Genomic DNA, 17,938 nt, shown 5'->3' on the forward strand with positions numbered 1-17,938 from the left:
TCAACAAGAGAAACCCAGAAACCAATTCCTGGCTGCATCTTCTTCTATGGTAAAACGATAGGTGAAAGTTCTACAGAGAGCTGCGAACAACAGCGAGCAAGTGAGGCTCTACACCCCAATGTATAACCACAAAAGCAAGCGAGAGAGACAAGCGTCAATTGCTACACCAACAACAGAGTGTTTCGGGGTTGGTGAACTGTGAGCGACGGCCAGAAAGCGAAAGCAAGGGTTTGGCTGTGCTAAAGACTAGAGAGATGATTTAGAAGAATATGAAAGGAAAAAATAGGGGAGTTCAGATCAGTCCCGCAGGAGATGTGATGTGAATTCAAAATAGGGATGTCCAGCGTGGACTAAAGTATCCACGTGGCAAATTGACCAGATTATGATATTGTCTAATTGGAAGCAGCGAGTCTATTGATACTCTACCAATTAGAACTCTATATTGCTCCGTAACCTTCCGATTAGGATCCAAGGCTTGAAATGCGGGGACCGGGGACCAAGAAAGGAAGGAGATACTAATTGAAAATTTTGGGGCCCCTGGTCAACAGGGGAGGAACAAAATTTAGCCCGTCCTGGGACATCGGATGTGGGTCCCATCAGCACCACAAGAAAACGCGGGAAAGGATATGACGCCGGCGGTGACGGTTAACGGTCTGAACTACGGCGGTCAAACGTGGGTCTCCAAAAAGTCCAAATCTAAAAAAAAGAAAAAGAAAAAAGTAAAAAAAGTAAAAGAAAGTGGGGCCGAAGAGAAAAAGAAAAAATAGGAAAAAGAACAGAACAGTTGGGGGTGGTGGTGGCTGGTGGGGTTGGAGGAGAAAGGAAACAGAGGAAGGAAGCGAGGAAACAAAAAAAGAGAGAGAGAGAGAGAGGAGCCGGCGCCTCCCTTGACGGAAGAAAGAAAAAACATGGAAGAAGAGAGGTGTTGAGAAAAGTCGGAAAAGGACAGTAAGAAAAAAAAATTAATTAAATTTTATTAAATTTTTTTCTTCGCTGCCTCGTTCTTGATCTCTCCTCCCGCCCTTTCACCGTTTCACCCCAAGATTCAATCTCAACTCTGTTTCAGACAAAACCAGCAGCGACAAGAAAAAATTCATTCCTTGTTCTGTTCTCTTTCTTCCCCTCTCTTTCGGTAAGATTTACCCCATCTCTGTCTTTGTCAATCTCCTTCTCCTTTTCAGCTCACGTTTCATTTTATTTGGATTGCTTGCGAATGTGGGTGCCTCTGCAACCTCCTTTTCATGCAAGAATTCCTTATTTTGGTAGCTTTTAGCTGGTGGATATATTGAAGATTCATTCAGATTTTACTTTTTCCAGCTTTTATCGCTTGTTGAGATTCTGTCGAGCCGAGCTCCGCAACCATTAACGAAATAAGGCTTGTAACGTGAATTAAATCGTAAAAAACAATGAGGAACTCAGATTGGAAGGTTGACCCATCAAGTACCTTGGATTCGACAATAGCTTAATTTCCTTTTTTAATTTATTTTCTTACACGGGTCGGTTGAGGACCAGAGGGTAATCTGTATAGAAGAAAATAGAAAAGAAAAATAAAGAAACCTGGCGATTTCGCGTAGCTTAGGCACTAATTGGTACTAACACCACCGACACAGCATTCGGGCAATCAATCAATGGATGTTAGATGGAATCCTTTTGGATTCCAGCTCCACATGGTGAATTGCTTCTTCTTCATGATGCTGCTTCTGGAAATTCAGCAGTGTTGGACGCTTAACGTTGAAGGTAGTTATTGGTAAACTTTGCTGAATTCTTATGGTTTGGTTAAGATTGAATAATTCGATAGGTAATTTTCTGGAAATGCAGGATTGGCTTTGTTGGAGTTTCGGGCAAGAATCGACTCTGATCCTTACGGTGTTCTTTCAAATTGGAACCCCAATGACAGAAACCCCTGTACATGGTCTGGCGTTCATTGTGTAGACGGTAAAGTGCAAATGCTGTAAGTTCCGATTGGGCTTTTTCCGAATTTGTCCAGGCTGATGAATTTCTTCAATTTTGTTCAGAAATTCATAGAACTTCTCTGAAATTTGGAAAACTTATTTCACTGCACAATCTATGTAGGGATCTGCAAGGGCTTTCTTTGGGAGGGATACTGGCACCTGATCTTGGGAACCTTATCAACTTAAAATCTCTGTAAGTAGGAGAATGTTAAATGTAGCTCTGCTTTTCAAATGTAAAAATGTAAAATCAATTATATTATAGGAGCTGTTTGGTAGAGTGGTATTGCGTTGCCATTGCATTTTGGTTGATCAATGCACATTTGTGAGAAATATGTGGATTTGACTAAACTTGGTCCAATTGAGCTCCGAGTTCAATTGGATTTTATGATATACATATTACATAATTATGTGTGTACATATTTATAAAATTTTTAATTAATAAATTTTGAGTTTTGAATTCTTTCTTTTTTCCCCATAGGATTTAATCCAATCTGAGACCATTGGATCTGATTGGATCTATATCTGGTTGAATCCAATCCAAATCCTATCTTGATTACAGCCCTAATCCCACCCACTTAGTTAGATATGGTTAGGGGTGGCAATAAGCCGAGCTTTTCACAAGTTGTTCAAGCTCGGTCGAGCTCGAGCCCAATTCAATGGCTCGATTATTAAACGAGCCAAGCTTGAGCCTACTAGAGCTCGGCTCATGAGGCTCGCGAGCTGACTCGAATATATATAATAAAATTATAGAAAATAATAAATATATATAATAAAAATATTATAATTATTAATTATTATAATTCTTAATTTTTTAAATATAAAATAAAAATATTATAATTATTAATTATTATAATTCTTAATTTTTTAAATATAAAATAAAAATTATTTTATATATGATTTTTATTTTTATAAAATATTTTTTAAACATTTTTATAATAAAATATTTATAAAATATAAAATGAGCCGAGCCGAGCCGAGCTTGAGCCTTATAGAATAGTCTCAAGCTAAGCTCAAGCCTGGTACTATTCGGCTTGGCTCGGCTCGAATCCACCCCTAGATATGATATTTTATTATAAGAAAAAAAACAATTTACAAATGCAAAATATCTCTAGTAATGAAAGTAATATACAAAACAATTTAAAACTAAAATGCTAATTTATATTAGTAATATAAGATTGACACTAAAATTTGAAATCTAAGGTGTCCTTATACTGGTTTGAAGTCGATGTTTAAAAAGAAAAAATGCTATGGAAAATAGTATTTTAAAGATTGGTAGTTTTTTTTTTTATATTTATTTGATATCCATGCCTTATCCCAACTAGGAGGTCGAGCCAAGTATATTGCTGCCCCCCACCCACCATTTATATAGTTAGTAGTATGTATAAGCAAAGTTAAAAAGATAGTAAAGTGGGTTTTTGGCCTCCCCAAAACTTGAAATAAGATGTTAAGGACCGTTCTTTAATGCTCATCAAACTCCCAAAATTAAAAACAAAAATTGTTTATTTTTTCTTTAAAAATTTATTTAATAGACCCAAACCTTCCTATTCGGTTTCTCTCAAAACCCTACTTCTACTCTATATTTCATTTTCTTGTTTAACTTGCCCCCCTCCCCCCTCCCCCCTCCCCCAGAAAAAAGAAAATTCTTAACTCCACCACTGATCTCAACTGTAGTAGATTGGCTACATGAATCATGTTTTAACAACCAGTTCTATTTAAAACTATATTTACTTTAAAATTATTAGTGCTTAAATCATTTTTACTACTTGTATCTATATCCTTTTTGGTATACACCTAACTTTTCTATTCCCTTCCACTTGTAACAACTCATTTATTCTAGATGTAGTTGTTGGTGGTCTTCTATGCATGTGACCAACACCATTTTAGCATTCCCTCTCTCTCTCTCTCTCTCTCTCTCTATCACTTATTGGAATTATTCCTAGGTTTCTACGGATGGCTTTATTCTTAATATATATATATGTATATATATATATATATATTAATTTTCCAGTCATCCATCTTAGCACATTCACATTTCTGCCATACTCATTTTTTAAACATGTTTCTTGACTACTTAACACTCTGCTCCATACAACATATCTAGCCTTACAATTATTTATAGAATTTTCCTTTAAATCTAAGTGATATTTTCCTATCAAACAAAGTCTAGATGCATCCCTCCATTTTGCCTAACTTGCTCTAATTTTCTAGGTGATATCCTCCATTCCTCCTCAATCACTCCTTTGTTATGAATTATTGAACCAAGGTACCAAAAATGGTCACATTGAGTCATCTCTTGGTTTCTAATCCTAAGTGTATCCTAATCTATACTCCTACTATTACTAAATTTATATGTCATATATTCTATTTTAGTCATACTTATTTTACAGCCTCTTGTTTTTAAAGCATTTGTCTATAAGCTTAATTTGAATTTAATCCTTCATTAGTTTTGTCAATTAATTAAAACAATGTCACTTGCAAGCAACATGCACCATGGAACTTCTTGAATATGTTTAGTCAATTCAGTTATGATCAATGCAAAAAGATAATGGCTAAATGCTAAACCTAGGGGAAGACCTACCATAATTATAAAATCTAAAGTCTCTCCCATTGGTATTCTAACATTGGTTATTGTTCCCCTTATACATATCCTTAATTAGATTCACATACCTATTTTGAACCCTTTTCTTTTCCAAGACCCACAATATGATCTCTCTAAGAACTTTATCATAGGCCTTTCTTAGATCAATGATTACTATATGATGGCTTTTCTTCTTCTTTTTGAACTTTTTTATCAATCGTCTCAAAAGAAATATAGCTTCCTTGGTTGATCTCCCAAAGTTTCATAGTATGGCTCATGAGTTTAATTTTTCAATAGTTATTACAATTTTGTATATCACCTTTGTTCATAAATATGGACACTTTTATACTATTTCTCTAATCATCAAACATATTATTTTTCTTTTACTATCATATTAAATAGCTTATTTAATCATAATAAGAAGACTTCTCCCCAGCCTTTCCACACTTCTATTGGAATCTCATCGGGTTCTAATGTCTTTTCCTTCCTCGTCTTACTTAATGCCTTTTTTACTTCCATAGGCCTAACTCTATCAAAGTATGCATTATTTTTAACATTATTAGTATTATTAGCTTCTCCTTCATTAGCACCATATTTGTATTGTTCATTTAATAATTTTCAAAAATACCTTTTTCATCTTTCTTTGATTTTCTCATATTTTACCAAAACTCTTTGATCTTCATATTTAATGCAACAAAGCTCATCATAATCCCTACATTTAGCTTCATTCACTTTATTTTTTATTTCTTTTTTTTTACGATTTTATACTTTTTTTTTCAATCTTTTGTACTTTTAGCTTTATGTCATTCTTTGCAACATACTTGTTTTAATCTAATTATATTTTGAACCTCTTCATTCCACCTTTAAGTTTCTTTAATACTTTTCCATTTCCTTTTAAGTTCTCTTAAAACCTCATTTGATACTTTTTTATATTATTTGGCATTTCAAGAAAAATATCATTAATCTTTCTACTTAAATTTTAATTCCCTTCTATTATCAACCAATTTCTAATTGAACTAGCTTTTCTCCTTTTAGGTTTTCCCACCAAATTCTTGGACACCTATTTCCTTTCCTACTTTCTCTTCTATTTCCTAATCTGCACATCTACTGCAACTAATTAATGTCGTGTTGTTAAGCTTCCCCTGAAATAACATTGCAATTTTTACACATCATTCGTTCTTTTCTCCAAGTAGGAAAAAAAATCTATTTGAATTATGTTTTATATGCTTTTAAATGTTGTTGAGTATTCATCGTCTTTAGAAAAAAAAGGCATTTAAAATAACCATCATAAGTTACTGCAAAACCTAATATTGTACCTCTTGAATCATTCCTCTCCTCAATTATAAATCCTCCATATACCATATCATATTCTACACTTTTCCCTACATGTCCATTCAAGTTTGCTCCTATAAAATCCTCTCTTCATTCTAAATTTCTTGGATTAGTCTTTCTAAGTTTTCTTAAACTTACCTTTTAATGTTTTCTCCTAAACCTAGTTGAGGTGCAAAAGCATTAATTATGCTATTGATTTCCTTACCTAAAATAAGTCTAATTAAAACTATTCTATCCCCAATTCTTTTAGCATTTATAATTCAAATTTTCAAATCCTTATATACTATTATCACAACACGATTTCTATTATTCACATCTCCTGTCTATCATAATTTGTAGTCATCAATTTCGTTAGTTTTTTTTTCTTTTAATTTAGTTTAATGTAAGCATGCAATAATAACCTTTCTTCCCTTCATAATGTCTACAAATTCCATAATTTTTTTATTAATGTTCTTATATTCCAAGTGATTAAACAAAATCGTGTTTATTGGACTAGCTTTTTTATCTACGATCATCTAGAATGATGCGGTAACCCTTACCTTGACACCACTGTAGGGTGTTTCCATGGTGGGTCACTTATAGAGACAATCCAACCAAACTCAGGCCCACTTAAGTGGTGGAGTTATCTAACTCAACACTCTTCTTTTATTCGGGCTTGGGACTAGAAGTGTATGGCAATCTCACATTGGCGGAGTTATCTGAATGCAAAAAATGTTAAGTTGAAATTTGAATGTTAAATGCTAAATATAGCTACTTTACAATTTTCCCCCATAGTTTCTTATGATAGGAGAAATTTATGTTAATTATAATCAACATTAATAAATTGATAATAGTCATTATTATAAAATAAAATTAATATTAATAAAATAAAAATAATGATAATAAAATAATAAAAATAATTAAATAATAGTAAATTATTATTTTACTAGTAAATACTATTATTATCATAAATAATAATTATTGTTTTAATTAATATTTTAGTATCATCATTTATTAAGTTTAATATAATAAGAGTATGTTACTAATAACAAATAATGAATAAAATACATGAAGGGTATTTTGGGAACAAATAATAAAAATGTTAGGTTTGATGTCTAAAATCTAAAAAGTAAGATTTATTAAAGTAATAGAATGATGTTTAAAAAATTTTGCTTTCATAATAGTTGCTCTAAAATAAAAGCCTACATTACAATTGAGTCATTGTCATTTAGATAAACTTTAAAACAAACCTACATTTTAAGATTTTTTTTTCCACATATGGTGCAACTTTGGCTCCCCGTAAGGGGCAAGTTGCTATATGCAAGACTTAGTGGGTTATAGGGTTAGTGCTATACCCTCCCTTTGTGGAGGTGTGGTTAAAACCCTCATAAGGGCTTTGGAATTGAAATCATGTTGTATTTGTTTTATTTTGATTGATTCAAATTAAAATAATATTCCAGGATCTCAATAAAATTTTTTATTTCTTGCATTTTATAGTGTTCTTTATAAAAACCACTTCACTGGTGTGATTCCCAAAGAGATTGGAAGTCTTAGAAGGCTGGAGCTATTGGATTTAAGGGATAACAGTTTGAATGGAACAATTCCAGCAGAAATTGGAATGATTTTGTCATTGAAACGTTTGTGAGTCTTTTTATCACAAAATTATACATGGGTTTTACATCCTAGGATCTATCTACATTGACATGAATTGACTTTTTCTAATTCTTTATGTTTCAGGTTGCTTTGCAACAATAATTTTCAAGGCAGAATTCCAATTGAGTTTGAAAATCTCAATATGCTATCTGAACTACAATTTGATCAAAACCTTAAATCTGATGTGCTAAATGGAATTAGTTGTCTAAATAGAAAAATTGGATACTGGTAAGAGAATTTATGCAATGCTTTTAACTTCTTCCAATACTATAAGAATCTTTTATGCATGCCTATTTATGATGATATGGTTGCTTCACAAAAGGGATATTAACCTTATATCTTAACTAGTTCATAAGATTTTTTATGGAAGACTTAAATGACTTAAGATGGACTCATTTTCATTTAATTATATTTGAGCTTTCTTATTAAGAGGACAATTCATTTAATACTCTTTTTATATGACAAATATTTAAATGAGACATTTTTTTGCAGCATTTGGGAGAGTAGTTTAAAACATCTTAATAAAGCCAATTCTTTATTATTCAGAATTAAAGGGAGGCTTCTACTTTTCTATGACATGTTTACACGGTATGTATTATATTTATATCATATCTCTTTCTTTTCTCAATAGAAATTACATAATAATAATAATAATAATAATAATAATAATAATAATAATAATAATAATAATAATAATAATAATAATAATAATATGATGATGATGATGATGATGATGACGACAATGTATTTTAACTAATGAAATTCTTATTTTATTGTTAAGTTTTAAGTTTGCAAAAGGCTCTTTGCCTATCTATGGGGAGAAATGTTGTAATGATATATCGGGTGAGTACAAGCTCTCTATGATAGTTATACCTTTAAGCACCAATTATTTCATGCTTTAGAGCAATAAAATGATCAATGTTTTTGTCACCATCAGGTTTAGAGAAACCATATATATCACAAAATGTACAAGAAATAGTAAACTTTGTACGTCGTAGACTACTACAAGAATCTAGTAACCTCCCTGCAATGCCTGCAAGCGGTAATGCAATTTCTGAAGATGTTCCTACTATTCCAATTACAAGAAGTAGTGGGGCTTTCCCTGCAATACCAAATGCAAAGAAACAACAATACCCTCCTCCACCTTCATCGTTGTCCTCTCCTTCAAGTCCTCCTCTACACCAATTTGCTAATTCTCCAGTTAAAGTCCCTCATAACCAACAACCATTAGATGATGGTTCATTTGGAGAACTGTGGAAGTATGCTATTGTGGCTTTGATGACAATATTTCTTATTATTGTTGCAACCATGCTCTGTAAATGTCGAAGCCAAGGAGTAACAACCATAACTCCTTGGAAGACTGGATTGAGTGGTCAATTGCAAAAAGCATTCATCACAGGTAAGTTTGTTGTTCACAATTCATTATATATATATGTATGAAAAGAATGAAATACATTGACTTAAAAATACAGGGGCGCCAAAGTTGAACCGTCCAGAGCTTGAAACAGCTTGTGAAGATTTTAGTAATATTATTGAGACCTTTGAAGAATATACAATATTCAAGGGAACTCTATCTAGTGGTGTTGAGATTGCGGTTTTATCAACTGCAATTGTATTCTCTAAAGATTGGGCAAAGTGCATGGAAAAGAGTTACAGAAAAAAGGTCAATAAATTTTTTTATACAATTGATGATTTATCTTGTTTATACATTAGACACTTGAATTTTAATACTTTCTTATTTTCTATTTTCTATGACCTCACATTAGATTGACACTCTTTCACGAGTGAACCATAAGAACTTTGTCAATCTTTTGGGATACTGCGAAGAAGAAGAGCCTTTCACAAGAATGATGGTATTTGAGTATGCTCCTAATGGAACTCTATTTCAACATTTGCATGGTAATTTCCCAAATTATTTGAATAATTTGTTTATATATTTTTGAGGAATACAAAAGACAAAAATAAATATGATTTATTCATAAATAAAAAAGATAAAAAATTTTATTCATGTTTGCAAATAAATATTTTTGTTCATTTTTACAGTTAAAGAATTTGAGCATCTCGATTGGAATGCTAGGATGAGAATTATTATGGGAATATCTTATTGTCTTCAATACATGCATCACGACTTGAATCCACCTGTAGCACATTCCAATCTGCAGTCTTCTTCTATCTATTTGACAGATGATCATGCTGCTAAGGTAAAAAGTTTCAACAATACTCATTTCTAACTATCATTTTTGTTGTTGTTTAAAGGTTCAAATATTTTTATTCTTTATTGACAGATTGGAGAGGTATGCCTCACAATAGATGCTCGATTCAAGTCAAAGACATCTATTGAAGATGAATCAGAGCATTCCGAACTTCCTCCACTTGTTGATCCCGAAACAAATGTCTATAGCTTTGGAATGCTGCTAATAGAAATTATTTCAGGAAAGCTTCAATGTTCTGAGGAAGGGCCCCTTTTGAACTGGGTAAACAAACTAGTTTGTTAATATTTAATTAGTTATTTAGCAGAGTCTTAGTTTAACTAAATTTCTTGTTATTGCTTTTGATTATGTATTTTGATAAAATTAATGACATTTCTAGGCTTCTAAATACTTGGACGATAAGTGTAATATCAGCAAGATGGTTGATCCCACACTCAAATCTTTCAAAAATGATGAACTTGACATCATTTGTGAAGTAATTCAGGAGTGCATCAACCAGGATCCAAGGAAAAGACCCACAATGAGGGAGGTCACCTCAAAACTAAGGGAAGTGATTGCTATCTCACCAGAAGCAGCAACTCCAAGGCTTTCTCCACTTTGGTGGGCAGAACTTGAGATATTGTCTGTGGAAGGTACTTGAGGCCTAATTGAATTTTCTTTCTTCGTAAGTTTCATCTCTCTTCTCTCCTATCTCTCTCTCTCTCTCTCTTGCCCTACCTCTAGTTGGTATATTCATAAAGATAGTTGTGAAAATCCTTTTTCCAACATAATCATATCTTATTAATTATTAATTCTATATTGACATTTTTTCTCTTTTCCTGACTATTTCTCTACCACATTGTAATAATTATTTTTAAGGTAAATTGTTGAAAACTCTCCTAAAGTTTTTGGTTGTCGTTGAAATTTTCCTTGAAGCTTGGTAATTTTAATAACCTTTCCTAAACTTTGTAACATGGTTGTTGCAAGTAGACCCCCTCTATTAGAATCTTTTAACAAGAGGCACAAAATGTCCAAAATACACATATAATTACCATTTAGGCTGATTTCTACAGAAGAAAATGAATACAAACCTTTTGAACAACTAAAAAAAAAGAAAATTTGAAGTTGTAGCTTTACCTTTGAGTGATTGAAATGAAGGGAAAATTTGAAAAATAAATCAATTTCAGATAAAGAGATTGGAAGGGTTTGGGGTAGCAATTCATATGAAGAGAAAATATGGAAAATAAACCTTTGGTCTATGGATATTTTGGACATTTTATGCATCTTTTTAGAAGATTCTAAAGGAGGGGGCGGGTCTACTTGCAACTATGTCAGAAAGTTCAGGGGAGGTAATTATAATTACCGAACTTCAAGAGAGATTTCAGCAAGAACCTGAGACTTTAGGGGAGGTTTACACAATTTACCCTTATTTTTATTTGATTCCTTTCTATTTTTCCCGTAGCCAATGCATTGAAGGTTTCACGAGGGTATCTCCTCTTGATCTGTACTTAACTTTGAGAGGAGAGACTCTGATGTTAAAAATGATAACAAAGTATTGAAATCTCAGCCTTTCATCGGTTGTCACTTTCAACTTGTAAAATGTTTCTTATAAATAAAATTGTTGGGGATCGTAAGTTATTTAAAATCTTGCAAAAACTTTGCAAAATTCAATCTATTTTTTTCATGATTTTCTCCGAATAAATTGTACTTGTTCTTGCTAATACCTAGCGACCTTTAAATATGAGAGGGCCGCCATGTTAAAGCTTAAGGTTCTTAAGTATTTATCATGAACATTAGTGCATTAACCTATCTTACATGTGCAGGCTATTGGCTGATACCGAGAAGCCCGTGTATTTGTAGACGTTTTGGTATCTATATGCTGACGCTGGACATATGCCTAAGTCATTTCTGTAGCATATAGTGAAAGAAACCTGTAATTGCTTAACAATGTGAATTTCTTTCTCTTCACGTGGTTTTTGATCTCTTAAACAATTCGGATTCAAATGTCTTCGGTGTGAAAGAAATATAATGAACAAAACCCTTTTTTTTTTATCTTTTTTTAGAGAAAATAACGGAGTTTTCATTAAAGAACAGAGGCACATGAGATCATGGAATTGTTATAAATTCTTCAACCCTTTTGGAAACCTTCTTAGCTTGCAATTTCCCGCAAGTAAACACAATATTCTTCTGAAAAATTTCAGTTGTATTTCGTTGCCAAGCCATCTTGAACTGGAATACATTGTACGTAAAAAGGTGGAAATGTAATTAAAAGATTATATAGAACAGGACAAAGAGAAGAAAGAAAGTTATTGCCAGATTTCCATAATCAGATCAGATTCGAATTAGAATTAGTGGGTACCCATTTGTAGCCCTATCCGGCCTTCCCTGTTTGAATGATATCGGATGTATCTATTTCTTGGAATTGAAAGGAACATCTGAATTCTGAAACAATCCACTGAATGTCTGAAACTATGGTACCTGAAAGGCTGAAAGAGATCTAATAAATATCCAATTGGGTCGACTAGGGCCAAGTCAAAGGCCATAACATCCATACGAGCAGATCGTCATTTAGGTTGAATTAACCAATAGTAGATTACCTAATCCTAATAGCTAAATGAAATTTACAGAGAATTTTGCCATATTAGTACATAGCTCAAAACTCAGGAACTGGGATATTATCATCATCAAATGGCGGGGTTAAAACCCACTCCCCATTTTCATCAAGCTCCATGCCTTTGTTCTTCTCGACCCACCATGACGGAGGAACCAACAACTCTTCTTCTAGATAATGACAGGACTTATTAACCAGAGCAATACTCCTCTTCACCTTCAACTCAAAGTCTCTGTCCGCTCCATTCCACCTTGCGACCACATGTAGAATTCCTTGAAGGTTATGCCAGTCACTGGGATTCTTCGAGTCTCTCAAGCTAGGCGATTTCCGATTGTCGATCACGACCTCAGTACCTGTGTACTGGTAGCCCAGTATCTGGGTTGGGTACTGTGGAATCAGATCTATTTCATTCCTCACGTGCAGCACTCAGAGGTTTGGAAATGCCTTGAGCCTGTCATTGAATGCCTTGTTTCCCACTTGTGGGCTACCGAACATAATAATAGCAGCCACAGGGATCGTCGACAGCTCATTTTCAACCACATCGAAAGGGGATTTATACATTAACATGAAGTATTTGGATATTTTTAGAATGAAAGGGGCTTTATACATTAACATTGTCAATGAAGCTGTCTGTTTCCTCTTAACTTTTATCTTTTTATCTTGCAAATTTAAGAAGAAAATAGTTGTTGGTTTCTTCTTTATCTCTTTATCTCTTAAAATGGTTTTTTATATTTTTTGTTTTCTAATAGTACCCCAAAACACAAAATACTTCTCCTTCCTTATAACTCAAGGGCCTCATATGCAATAATAATAATAATAATAATAATAATAATAATAATAATAATAATAATAATAAAATAATAATAATGGATGCACGCGCTAGTGCGCTGAATCCAGCCATTGCTTGCTTGGCTGCGTGTTAGCACAACGGCTTGAGTGCTAGTGCTTAATCCATTGCTTGTTGTGTTGTAGTTTTCTCACTTCCTGGCTCTTAAGTCAGAGCAACAAGCTGAAAAACTACAGCGTGCTAACGCACTAGATTGAGAGGTGCCAGGGCTTTTCAGGCAGTTTTTGCCCTAGCTGTTTTCGATTTTGTTAATAATTTTTTTTTGTAAGTTGAGCGTTGGAAGAAACAATTAACAGACCATTAACCATAAATAATATTATTTAGAATACTAATATGGGGAGCTAGATCTCTCTGGAATAATTATTATTATTATTTTTTATTATTTAAAAGTTAATTAATAACTAATTAATAATTAATAAATACTTATTATTATACTAATTAATCATTATTCATCATTCATCTATTAATCATCATCATTATTACTTATTAAAAAATAATTAATAATTACTAATTATTACTAATTAATTAATTAATAATAATTATTATAATTAATAATTAATATTTAATTAGTTATTATTAATTATTATAATAATTAGTATTAGTTATAATTTAAATTAAACATTAAATATTAATTATTAGTTGTTAATAATTATTAACTATTATATTAATTGGTATATTTAATAATTAACAATTATGAATTAATAAATATAATAATTAGTATGACTAATAAATTAATTATTAATTAAATATTAAATATTCTTATGATTGTTATAGTAATTATTATCAAATATTAATTTATAAACATTATTATGATTCATTATTAACAATTAATATTTAATTAATTTAGTAATTACTTTTTAATTAACTATTATAATAATTATTAGTTATAAATTAACTTTTAATTAAATATTAATGATTAGTTGTTAATTAATTATTAACTATTATATTAATTAATAATGAATAATTATTAATAATTAATAAATAATAATAATGATTATAATTAATTATTAATTACCATAAATTACTTATTAAAAATTATTAATTTTTTTAATTAAATATTAATCATTAAAATAATTTTTAATATTATTTTTTATTGAATTACATAGACAAACAAAATATCTCATATATGGGGGTTAAAATGGACATATGACAATTTTCATAGTACAAGACAACATTCTTTGCATATAGAGTTCGGAGGAAAGAAAAATTGTCCAATATCAATATTCCTCTTAATGTAATAATTACACTTTCAGATGTTAGACATCAGAGCAAACGAACAGACTCGAAGTCTCAATGCTCAATTATATCTTAAAATTCATTTCCTTTTCACAAAGAATCCATTTAATCCTTATAGCAACAACAATCTTGATCTTATGGGGATTTCAAGAGTGAGTTGCCATTTGATATTACAATGCGTAGTCTCTACTATAGATAACTAGAAACAATTTCATCAAGAAGATTTTTCGCTTAAATAATCTATAAATAAACAATTCAAGTTTGCCTGCTCTTCACTAGTATGCAATGTAGAGCAAATAAATCTTGAATTTTACAAAGAGAACTCTTTTTTTTTATACAAATTCAAAACCTTTCCTTTTCCTCCCAAAACATCATACATATATATATATATATATATATATATATATATATATATATATATATATATATATATATTGAAAAAATAGAGATGTAACTAAGGGTTAGCCCAATTGGTGCATTGGATGAGTTTTCCTTGCGGTGGTGCAATTTCAAATCCTGCTATTATCGTCTCTGTAAGAAAAGAAATGTGTGATTACTTGAGGCTATTGATGAGATGTTGTACTAATACTATATATAAAAGTGTGGGTGTAGAGTGAAATTTGTTTTGGACTAAAGATACCGTCTATTTCTTTGTTTGAGAAACAATATAAAAGTCATTCATTACAACTTTAATGTTAACTAAAATGCCCATTCAAGTTTCCCTACATGTCCATTCAAGTTTGCTCCTATAAAATCCTCTTTTCATTCTAAATTTCTTGGACTTGTCTTTCTAAGTTTTCTTAAACTTACCTTTTAATGTTTTCTCCTAAACCTAGTTGAGGTGCATAAGCACTAATTATGCTATTGATTTCCTTACCTAAAATAAGTCTAATTAAAACTATTCATTCCCCAATTCTTTTAGCATTTATAATTCAATTTTTCAAATCCTTATATACTATTATCACTACACGATTTCTATTATTCACATCTCCCGTCTATCATAATTTGTAGCCATCAATTTTGTTAGTTTTTTTTTTCTTTTCATTTAGTTTCTTGTAGGCATGCAATATTAACCTTTCTTCTCTTCATAATGTCTACAAATTTCATAATTTTTTATTAATGTTCTTATATTCCAAGTGATTAAACAAAATCGTATTTATTGGACTAGCTTCTTTATCTACGATCGTCTAGAATGATGCGGTAACCCTTACCTTGACACCACTGTAGGGTCACTTAGTGTGACTGAATTGAGGTGGCATACAGTGGGACCACGGTCGGAGGCCAATATGTGGCGGTTGGTGTGGTTGCATTTCACTCGATTGAATTCAACATCAACGGGATTTTAATGGCAGCATACCAGCATTTAATAATTGACGTGATGTTGCAAATGCTGACGTGTTTGGATTTGCCGATTGCCCATGACGTGACTTATTATGATTGGCCCATGACGTATTTGGATATTTGTAGAATGAAAGGGGCTTTATACATTAACATTGTCAATGAAGCTGTCAGTTTCCTCTTAACTTTTATCTTTATATCTTGCAAATTTAAGAAGAAAATAGTTGTTGGTTTCTTCTTTATCTCTTTATCTCTTAAAATGGAATTTTATATTTTTTTTGTTTTCTAATAATACCCCAAAACACAAAATACTTCTCCTTCCTTATAACTCAAGGGCCTCATATGCAATAATAATAATAATAATAATAATAATAATAATAATAATAATAATAATAATAATAATAATAACAATAATAATGGATGCACACGCTAGTGCGCTGAATCCAGCCTTGCTTGGCTGCGCGTTAGTGCTTAATCCGTTGCTTGTTGTGCTGTAGTTTTCCCACTTCCTGGCTCTTAAGTTGGAGCAACAAGCTGAAAAACTATAGCGCGCTAACGCACTAGATTGAGAGGTGCCAGGGCTTTTCAGGCAGTTTTTGCCCTAGCCGTTTTCGATTTGGTTAATAATTTTTTGTCGTAAGTTGAGTGTTGGAAGAAACAATTAACAGACCATTAACCATAAATAATATCATTTAGAATACTAATAAGGGGAGCTAGAGCTCTCTAGGATAATTATTATTGTTATTATTATTTAAAAGTTAATTAATAACTAATTAATAATTAATAAATACTTAATATTATAATAATTAATCATTATTCATTATTCATTATTCACCTATTAATCATCATCATTATTACTTATTAAATAATAATTAATAATTACTAATAATTATTAATTAATTAGTTAATAATGGTTATTATAATTAAGAATTAATATTTAATTAGTTATTATTAATTATTATAATAATTAGTATTAGTTATAATTTAAATTTTAATTAAACATTAATTATTAATTATTAGTTGTTAATAATTATTAACTATTATATTAATTAGTATATTTAATAATTAACAATTATGAATTAATAATTATAATAATTAGTATGAGTAATAAATTAATTATTAATTAAATATTAAATATTATTATGATTGTTATAGTAATTATTATCCAATATTTGATAATATTATTATCAAATATTAATTGTTATAGTAATTATAATAATTAGTATGTCTTTTCCTTCCTCTTAACGCCTTTTTTACTTCAATAGGCCTAACTCTATCAAAGTATGCATTATTTTTGACATTATTAGTATTATTAGCTTCTCCTTCATTAGCACCATATCCAAATTATTCATTTAATAATTTTCAAAAATACCTTTTTCATTTTCTTTGATTTTCTCATGTTTTACCAAAACTCGTTGATCTTCATATTTAATGCACCAAAACTCATCATAATCCCTACATTTAGCTTCATTCACTTTATTTTTTATTTCTTTTTCTTTTTTTTTACAATTTTGTACTTTTTTTTTCAATTTTTTTGTACTTTTCGCTTTATGTCATTCTTTGTAACATACTTTTTTTAATCTGATTATATTTTGAACCTCTTCATTCCACCTTTAAGTTTCTTTAATACTTTTCCATTTCCTTTTAAGTTCTCTTAAAACCTCATTTGTTACTTTTTTATATTATTTAGCATTTCAAGGCAAATATCATTAATCAGTCTACTTAAATTTTAATTCCCTATTATTATCAACCTATTTCTAATTGAACTAGCTTTTCTCCTTTTAGGTTTTTCCATCTAATTCTTGGACACCTATTTCCTTTCCTACTTTCTCTTCTATTTCCCAATCTGCACATCTACTACAACTAATTAATGTCGTATTGTTAAGCTTCCCCTGAAATAACTTTACAATTTTTACACATCATTCGTTCTTTTCTCCAAGTAGGAAAAAAAATCTATTTGAATTATGTTTTATATGTTTTTAAATGTTGTTGAGTATTCAACTTCTTTTGAAAAAAAAAGGTGTTTAAAATAGCCATCATAAGTTGCTGCAAAACCTAATATTGTACCTCTTGATTCATTCCTCTCTTCAATTATGAATCCTCCATATACCATATCATATTCTACACTTTTCCTTTCATGTCCATTCATGTTTTCTCCTATAAAATCCTCTCTTCATTCTAAATTTCTTGGATTAGTCTTTCTAAGTTTTCTTAAACTTACCT

The 17,938-nt window shown here is 30.8% G+C and overlaps 1 protein-coding gene and 1 pseudogene across 6 annotated transcripts; one reads left to right on the forward strand and one right to left on the reverse strand.

The window, feature by feature from the left end:
* The first annotated feature begins 769 nt into the window (after window positions 1–769).
* On the forward strand, window positions 770–11,752 carry LOC104609769 (protein MALE DISCOVERER 1-like). Of its 6 annotated transcripts, XM_010276152.3 has the most exons (15): window positions 770–1,132; window positions 1,318–1,737; window positions 1,819–1,951; window positions 2,074–2,145; window positions 7,339–7,482; window positions 7,579–7,722; window positions 7,987–8,082; window positions 8,276–8,337; window positions 8,432–8,893; window positions 8,967–9,157; window positions 9,261–9,393; window positions 9,538–9,695; window positions 9,780–9,968; window positions 10,084–10,368; window positions 11,507–11,752. In XM_010276152.3, exons 2-14 carry the CDS (start codon window positions 1,629–1,631, stop codon window positions 10,342–10,344), a joined length of 2,154 nt encoding a protein of 717 aa, XP_010274454.1. In that variant the 5' UTR covers window positions 770–1,132; window positions 1,318–1,628; the 3' UTR covers window positions 10,345–10,368; window positions 11,507–11,752. The 6 variants fall into 6 exon arrangements, with proteins under 6 accessions (XP_010274454.1, XP_088750295.1, XP_088750296.1 ...); XM_088894169.1 differs by lacking the exon at window positions 770–1,132 and having other exon boundaries at window positions 1,484–1,737; window positions 10,084–10,336; XM_088894172.1 differs by lacking the exon at window positions 770–1,132 and having other exon boundaries at window positions 1,599–1,737; window positions 1,819–1,935; window positions 10,084–10,336.
* A 584-nt stretch (window positions 11,753–12,336) lies between these two features.
* On the reverse strand, window positions 12,337–17,864 carry LOC104609801 (phospholipase A1-IIdelta pseudogene; annotated as a pseudogene).
* Between the last annotated feature and the right edge of the window lie 74 nt (window positions 17,865–17,938).

This window comes from Nelumbo nucifera, chromosome 1 (assembly GCF_055504915.1).
Source record: "Nelumbo nucifera cultivar China Antique chromosome 1, China Antique-T2T, whole genome shotgun sequence".
NCBI lineage: Eukaryota > Viridiplantae > Streptophyta > Magnoliopsida > Proteales > Nelumbonaceae > Nelumbo > Nelumbo nucifera.

What these genes read in the sequence shown, in the direction of transcription:
- LOC104609769 (XM_088894169.1), top strand. Translation starts at nt 1,629, where the DNA reads ATGGATGTTAGATGGAATCCTTTTGGATTCCAGCTCCACATGGTGAAT. An exon ending in CTTATCAACTTAAAATCTCT is followed by an intron (nt 2,146 to 7,338) that starts GTAAGTAGGAGA and finishes TGCATTTTATAG; the next exon opens with TGTTCTTTATAAAAACCACT. An exon ending in TTCTATGACATGTTTACACG is followed by an intron (nt 8,083 to 8,275) that starts GTATGTATTATA and finishes TTTATTGTTAAG; the next exon opens with TTTTAAGTTTGCAAAAGGCT.